The sequence below is a fragment of the Sminthopsis crassicaudata genome, chromosome 3 (assembly GCF_048593235.1).
Source record: "Sminthopsis crassicaudata isolate SCR6 chromosome 3, ASM4859323v1, whole genome shotgun sequence".
Taxonomy (NCBI): Eukaryota; Metazoa; Chordata; class Mammalia; order Dasyuromorphia; family Dasyuridae; genus Sminthopsis; species Sminthopsis crassicaudata.
In genome coordinates, this window is record NC_133619.1 from 121,964,346 (window position 1) to 121,973,133 (window position 8,788).

The 8,788-nt window shown below is 32.9% G+C and overlaps 1 protein-coding gene across 8 annotated transcripts in view; it reads left to right on the forward strand.

The window, feature by feature from the left end:
• Nucleotides 1-8,152, forward strand: part of SCEL (sciellin) — a 154,806-nt gene extending 146,654 nt beyond the window's left edge. For all 8 annotated transcript variants that reach the window (XM_074299306.1, XM_074299305.1, XM_074299304.1 and 5 more), the window contains 3 exons: nt 18-126; nt 4,105-4,207; nt 7,175-8,152. In XM_074299306.1, coding sequence (XP_074155407.1) covers nt 18-126; nt 4,105-4,207; nt 7,175-7,191 — 229 coding nt within the window. In that variant the 3' untranslated portion in view covers nt 7,192-8,152. The remainder of the gene's footprint in view (nt 1-17; nt 127-4,104; nt 4,208-7,174) is intronic.
• Nucleotides 8,153-8,788: the final 636 nt, after the last annotated feature.

Below are 8,788 nucleotides of genomic sequence, written 5' to 3' on the forward strand. Positions count from 1 at the left end.
TGTTCATGTTTGTATAGATCTGTCATTGAAAAGGATATGTGTACCTATTGCCGAAAGCCCCTGGGCTCAAATACTAAAATGATCTTGGATGAGTTACAGATTTGCTGTCATTCAACATGCTTCAAAGTAAGACGAGCTTCATTTCTTTTTTTAAGAATATAAACTTATATAGCAATGAATCAATGGATAAATGAAAAAGAGCATATTAAGTGATTACTGTATTAAATGAGCAATGGAAATATCAATACAAAAAATGAAACATTCCCTGCCTTCACAGAAGTTCATAGAACTACTATTCTAAAGTTGGTGGGTGGATAGAAAGAGCATTTGCTCTAGGGAGTCATGGGAGTAACAAGTTGATTCACTGGGCAGCTGGTTGACATGCCTTTTCCAGCAATCAATGTTAATATTGATTTGATGATTGTTCCTAGAACGGGAAATTGAAAATGAAGAGAAGAAATAGATGGGTCTTTAGTGGTAGAGCAGGATTTGCCAGCTATACTTGAACTGGTGAGATGACATTCATTTACTCATTAACATCTCACTAAAGAGAAATTCCTCATCATGTCCATGGGCAGAAATTTTAAAGCAGAATGGATTAACTCCCTAGAGCCTGAGAGTATGACTTCTATAAATTGTATCTAGAGAATGTCCTTAGAAGAAGCAAGAAGCATAATAGCAGCAGAGCACATGAAAAAAAATGGACTCAGGTAGATGACAGAATAACTAGATGAGATATAAAGCATGGGCTGATTGAATATCTAACATAAAAATAATTGCTTTTTGGTACACATGTAAGGGAAGTAGTGCTTTATAAACCCCTGCTATTGTCTTCATTAATAATACATTATTTAAATATGCTCTTCAGTATTGTCAATATTTGTAGGTATTGGTTTTGCAACATCCTTAGAAACAATTAATAATGTATATTTGACATTTGACAATTCCTGGCTCTTTTCAGTTCTGTGGAAACATGCTCAGTATGTAACAGTTGAATTTATAAAAATGACTCCATTGTGTTAACAATCATAATTGCAATATTTTTAAAATGACAAAACTATAGAAAAGAAAAGGAACTACATATAAAGTTAAAATTTCATATTTATCAGTGTGACCATAAATTATCATTGGGCCTCTTGGAAAAACAGTCAGTGCATACTTAATTAATTAATTATAATTAGTTGACTAACTCAAGGCATCCATGAAGAGGTAGTCCTCAATGATCTGGCACATAACTACCTCCTAATGCACTAGGATTTGGTATGCCCCATAATCAAAGGCTGGCAGATAGGTCTCTTATTGTAACAAGCAGAAATAGAGAATCTGACTTGGAGCCAAGACACTGGGTAGACCATGTGGTTTAGAAACACAGCCATGGAGAGCAACAAACCATACACTTTTGTAGCTAGGGCTACAAATTAAAGAGTAATCTTGACATGTTTATAGTGTGGAAAGGTCTGCTGGTTTTCCATTAGTCTTTTGAGATGTACCCATATAAATGAATAGCACTGGATTCAGCTTTATTTCCAAACATGAAAGACATTGATATACTACATATACATGATATGCTAACATCAGGGGAAAGCTTCCCCTGGCAGTTTGTACAGTGGAATGGGAACACTATATAGCTGGTATAATTAGTAAAGTCCCCAAGAAAATTCATACATTTTATTGAAAGGAATAATTCTGTCCGTGATACAGTATTTATACTGTCCATATGGAAGTATCATGTACAAATTATCTCTTTCATGCTATCTTCTTACAGCAGCTGTTTCAAACCTTTCCTTCTTTCCTTGAGCCCCAACCTCAATCTCCAACCTCTTCTCTCACTTTACTGAGAGTGAGTGGATCTGTCTCTTCCACCACTGGGAATCTTTCTATGTCCTTAAGTACCTCTTTATTCTATAACCTCAGAGAACAAAGACCTTTTTTTTTTTTTTTTTTTGCAAAGTTAACCCTTGCTTTACACTCATAATTTCATTCTCTTCTGATTCCTCCAGGATCTTACTTCAGTTCTCCTTTATACTCTTTCCCACTTCTCACTCCTTTCTTCTCTCCTCCTTCCTCTTATTCATTCTCCTTTCTTCCATTTTCTCTCCCCATCTTTCTTCTTGTCTCCCTTTCCTTCTCTTTTTCTTTTCCTCCCTTCTACTTCCCTCTTTCTCTTCTCTTTCCTTTGTTTTCTTTCTCCTTTCTTCCCTTTTCTCTCTTCCTTTCTTCTTTTTTCAACTCTTCTTCCTTTTGTTCTTCCTTTCTATATTCTTTCTCATCTCTTCTTCCTTGTTTCCTTATTTTTCATTCTCTTTCCCTTCTGCCCTCATTCTCCATCTTTCTCTTTTCCATCTTTAATCTTTTCTCCTCTTCTACTTGCTTAGATCTTCACTTTACAAGAAAGCAGAGATACTTTCCCTTGACACTCCTGAAGTTACTAATTTTTCATTTTACTCTCTTTTAAAATTCTAGAAATGGCAGTTTATATTTGCTGCCTTCATTTTTTTTTTCAATATCTACTCTCTACTCAATTTCCTGAAATCTCATTTTAGTACCTAACCACTCTACTACTTTAAAAAATCAACAATCTCCTAAATACCAATTACTTCTTAATTGCCAAAGCTTTTTCTCAGTCTTCATCCTCCTTAACTACAGCATTTGATATTTTTATCATCTTTTTTTTTAATACTTTGCTTTCACTTTTCTTCCAGGACATTTATTTCTCCTGATGCTTCCCTTACTGTACCTACCTGTTTTTTTCCTTTTTTTTTTTCTGATTAGTATTCCTTCTGCCATCTATTAAATATGGGTATTTTCCAGGCCAGGACTCTCTTCTCTTCTTTCTATATACTTTCTGTATTAGAAATTTCATTTTTTCCCATGATTTAATTTATCTATAAATATGGCACAATACACAATACATAGATGTATATCTAGCCTCATCTCTTCTCTGAGCTATAGTAATGTATATTCAACTATTTATTTGAACTTTTTTTGGTCTGGATGTCCTATTGATACCTCAAATTCATCATGGCCCAAATAAAGTCATCATTTCACTCTTCAAAATTGTCCATCCTCCTAAGATTTATTTTTTTTATTTTTGTTGACAGTACAACTCTTTCACCAGTCACCTAGGCTTAAAATCCCAAAGTTACTTTTGATATTAACCTCTTATCAATTGTCATAACTTGTACTGTCAGGTTCATAAATAAGTCTTGCATCTCCATTCATTTTACTGTCACCAAGTTAAGTCAATCACCTCTTTCTTGTATAACTGCAATAATGCCTTAACTATTCATATTTCTTATACTTTCCAGTTTCCCCTACTTTCTAAACCATTCTCTATACAATTGTCCAAATAATCTTCCTAAACCATAACCATATCACTGCCCTGGTTTTCTATTGCCTGTTAGACAAATGGCAACTTTTTAGTCTGTCATTTAAGACTTATCACAAACCAGTTCCAACCTCTTTCTAGCTTTATTCCACACTCCTCCTCTTTGTGTACTCTACATTGTTGATAAGTTACACTGTAGTTGTTTCATAATATCATTTTACCATTCATTTGAGTAGAAAATCTGGAATATATTTCTTCCATATCTCTTGATATTCTCTTTTAGCAAGGCTAAGTCCCTGCTTAAACACCATATTTCCCGGAAGCTTCCCCTGATTCAACACTAGATAAAATGATTTTTCATTCTATATACTTTTCTAGAATACTTTAATCTGAACAATTCCTTTACTCTCATCAACTCTACTTTGCATATACCTATATGTATATGTAGTTTACATTAGATTGTAAGATCTTTGAAGGCAGGAGCTGTCCGTTGTCTGTTGTTTTTGTATATCCATGACTGAGCCAATACATGGTAGGTGTTTAATAAATGTAATGTTTTAGTAATTTCAATTGATTTACTTTAAGCAAGTCTTTTTAGTTTTCATGAATAAAAAAGTAGTGACCCAATTCTACATTTAGACCTGCTTGTCTCTGATTTAAGTGAGATATCCAAGTAGCTAGTTAGACCTTGATATCTCACTTTATAGGAGACAGAAATTGATTTTCTCAGTAAGAGCTTTTAAATTTTAAAAATTTTTTGTTTTGTTTTTCTTTAGTGTGAAATTTGCAAAAAGCCTTTGGAAAACCTGGAAGCTGGTGACAGTATTTGGATCTATAAACATACTGTACATTGTGAGCCTTGCTACTCCAAGGTTGTAGGTATGTGCTAAGCTTTGTAATACGCTGACATTCTATAAATATCCATAGCTCTTGCTAGAACATCAATAGATGTTTATATGACAAGTTGTTATAATAATATTTCATATTATTTTTGATGATTATTATTAGTAGAGATATTTAGGCAATATTATAGAGATCATCTCATTTTTAAGAAGATAGCTTTAATACTCTTAACTTGCATTGTAAAAAAAAAGAAAATAAAGCTCTTACTAGTTTTTAATAGCAAGCATTGTAAAATCTGCAATTTATTGCCTGTAACAGCTACTTCCTTCATTTGATAATTATCACAGAAAGATATGGGAGTTCCCCCCTCAAATTAATCTCTGTATCATTCTTTGACTTTACAATCAATGACAATAGCAGGAAATTACCTCTTGAATTTGCATTTCTGTACTCTTCTGGTATAAGACAATTATTGATTGAATTGAAGACTGATTAACTGAAACTAGATTTTCCTATCTCACATGAGCTGGAACTTCCCTAATCACTCAGAGGGCTGAATCTACCTATTCCTTACCCACACAAGAAATCTGGCCTGCTCATTTCAATCTGAGGTGGTTCATGCCCAGACTTAGTGCAGATACCTGATTATCTTAGTTCACTGTAGCTTAGCACCCTTTTGTTCAAATGATCTGCCTGCTTCAGCCTCTCCAGCAGCAGAAACAATAGGTGTATATCATCATTCCAGACGTTGTTCAGTTATTACTAAAATGCTTTTAACATTATTAAAAGGATCATGAAATTAATGCAAAATTAAATTTTCATAAGTGATCTCTGTAATCAATTATGTGAATGATTGTCATATGGAAGAAGGATTATATTTGTTCTATTTGACCCCAGAGGTCAGATCGAGGATTAGTGAATAGAATTTACAAGGAGAAAGGTTCATTTCAATGTGTAGAAGAAAATTCCTAAGGGATGGAGAACTGTCAAAAAATGGAATAAACTAAGCTGGAAGATGATATGTTCACTGGAGTTCTTCAAGAAGAAGCTGGATAAACACCTGTCAGTTAGATGTGATAGCAGCAGACAGTAGATAGCTTGAATTTGGGAATTCTGAGATATAGTAGATCTAAAGATCAGGTATCCACCCTATGTCCAGTTACCAATATAGAGAGCTTTTAGGAATGAGGGACTCCCAGGCTGCCTAAGGAGGGGCATGTCATAAACAATTCATGTCATAAACAAAAAGAGTCAAAGCTTCTTTTTTGATTATCAAGGGAAGTCAGGCTTACCAGTAGAGTCAGCCTGGGCAAAATAAAGGACATCCAGTCTCAAAAGCAAACAAACAAAATATATTTCAAAGAAAAGAGGGGATTTCAGTAAGCCAAGAACTGAATGATGCTAGAAATATATATAAATGCAAATATGAGGCCATTTTCTGGTATTCTTATCTTTTGGACATATATTGGTTCTTGTCTTTGTTGTTGCTTGAACTAGAGCAGCTCTGAGAACCCTTCCAAACATAATAATCTATGTTTCATAAATTAAAAAACCCATAGTACCATAATTTATTAACTCAATCTAGTAAATAGAGTGTCAACCTCCAGGAAGATCAGGATCTAAATCCCACCTCTGACAAGTATTAGCTGTATGACCCTGGGCAAGCAGCTTGATTTCTTAGTCCTTTAGGCAACTCTCAAAGATTATGAAAGAGTAAAGGTGCTGACAAGTATTGGTAGAGGGAATTTCCTATGATGTTTGCCCTTCATTTCTGAAGATCAATGACATCATAAATAATGTCTTAATTGGATTTATGTGAGGCAGAGTTGGTTCCAATGGTTTGATGGGACTTATAGTCATACTTCTGGAAGTTTCCTATACCAAAGTCAATGCAGGTCCAATCTTATCCTAATACCTATCAAATACGTACATATATATACATATATATATATATATATATATATATATATATATATATATAAATTATGTGAAAGCATCCCTTATTTTTGTACCACATAAATCATGAAGAGTTGGGGAGGTTTAAAGAAATTTTCTATGCAGAAATATTATTGTAATAAAATATATCTTTGAAATCCAGTAGCAGCTTTCTTTCTTTCTTTTTTTTTTTTTATCTTTAGCTAATAAGGGAGAGGTACAATGCAGATTGAAACCAGATAACAGTACAGTGTTAAAATCACTTTTTCCTATGAAATTCTTTCTTTCTATGCTGATGCCAAACAGTAATTCATTTGATTCCTACAAAGAATCTAGAGCAAAGAATTTAACTTTATACAAAGGGCTAATAACAACTAGACTAACCTAGGTCTGAGAGACCTACAATGACCTTGTAGAAAATTTAGAACACAGTTCATCAAGCTATCAAAATGAATTTCAAGAAAGGAACAAATCCTGCTCTCATTTCCTTTTATTTCACATGCTCTTTGCTAGCCATATTTAATTTTCTTCCTAAAGTTTGCCCTTGGTTTCCCTGCAAGATATTTTAAGTATCTCCTAAATCTCTGATTCCTCAATAACCATGTATTCTATTGGTTCAGAAACTGTAGTTTCTTGAAGGAAGAAAACAAGAATTTATTAAGTACCTACTATGTATCATGACCTGTGCTAAATGTTTTATAAATAATATCTCATCTGCTCTTCAAAACAACCCTAGTTGGTAGGTGTTATTACTATCTTAATTTTATAGCTGAAGAAACTGAGGCAGAGGTCACACAGATAAGAAACACCTGGGACTGGATTTGAACTCAGGTCTTCCTGACTCCAGGCTTTCCTCAGAGACCCAAAGTGATCATTTTATTTTTCATTTCCTATCTTTCCAAACTCAAAATTATATCTACAGAAGGTTGGGTGTACACAGGATTAAAAACCATATAGTAGAGATGATCTGTTCCTATAATGCATTAATGGGTTTGCCTTTTAATTATAGCATATAGAGAATTATAATAAATTCAATATATCTAATTGTTGTTTTCTTTTTACTTTTAGCCAAGTGGATTCTATGATTCTGACACATGGAAAGCAAGATGAATACCATTTGTTGAGAACATTTAGTTCTTTAAGGAAAGCTTTTTGATTAAAAATATTTAGTTTTAAGCTTTCTTACTGAAGATTGAAAGAATCTTATATAAAATTGCTAATTCTGCTAAGAATCAAATAGTTAATGCTTATACTAATGTTATTCATAGGAAAAGAACTATTCCATTTAAAGCAGATTTAGAGATCAAAAATTAAACTGTCTACCACCATGTAATCCAGCCTTGCCCAAAATGACCTGTGCCATAACAATGATGCTTCTGATGGTTATTAGCATTGACAGAGTTAAGGAGGGCACTTCTCTTTCAGGCTGAGTCATGGCTTTTATTTTAACTTTTTTTGTGTGGGCCTATTGCTTGGTTTTTAATTTGCCCATCTTTATTTTTTCAACCCTTTAACGAATGTGTTATCCTCTTAATTTGTATCATTGATGTGAATGAAAGGATATTTTAATAAGTCTCTCATGAAATGAAGACAGATCTGCTATGTCCACATGACATCTTCAAAAAAAAGAGTTTTGATGACTTAATTTTTGACGATAATTTGGCAGCAAAGTTTAATATGAAGGGCACATTTCTGCTTTAAAATTAAGAAGGACCTATGATTTTGTATTTATCAAAAGTCTAAAGAAATATTATCTTGGTAGCTGATTTTATCAAGAATATTATTTTTATAGATTGTTTTTAAGAGTCAAAGGGAATAAATTTTTGGGTGAATGATAAAACAATATTAAATGTATACTTTGTAGGTAGTACCCTTGTTATATTTTTCTCTGCATGCTTTTCAAAATCTAGTTAATCAGACATTCAATGACAATTATTATAGATTATAAAAACACTTCTTTGGTGTGCCACATATATTCATATTGCATAACACATTGTATCTGCAAATGACTTATAAAAATAAATCGAAATGGCTGTTAACAATAAACCTTTTTGTTGAGTGTGATAATGAGCTTCATTTATCAATGGAATAATTTACTGATTTTTGTGAGCCAGTCAGTAAATATTGATTAAGCTTTTACTATATGCCAGGCACTTTGCTAAGATCCAGGAATACAAAGAAAAGCAAAAGACAGTATTTACTCCCAAGAGGTTTATTATCTAATGAGGGAGATAATATGTGAATAATTATGGATAAGCATAATATATACAAAATAAATTTGTAAAAATCAACAGAGTGAAAGTACTAGCATGAGGGAGGGTCAAGAAAGGCTTTCTATAAAAGATAGATTTCAGCTGGGACTTGAAGGAAGTCAGGGAGATCCAGAGATAGAGGTAAAGTGGGAGAGAATTACAATGATCAAGGTGTGTTGTTTTATATGGTGTAACCAATGTTTTACTTATCATATTTTTTTCAGCATATGTAGGCTCTTGCTGGTTTTTTGTTGTTGTGGTTTATTTTTATTTTTGTTTTTGTTCTTTGTAATGTAGCTATTCTATAAACATTCAGAAGTGTTCAGTTGAAATTAAAAAAGATAACATTTAAAAATTGGATTTTACATTTACAATGAATATTCCTTAAAATAAGAAGGGTTCAACTTTTAGAGAATTCCAAGGAAAGACC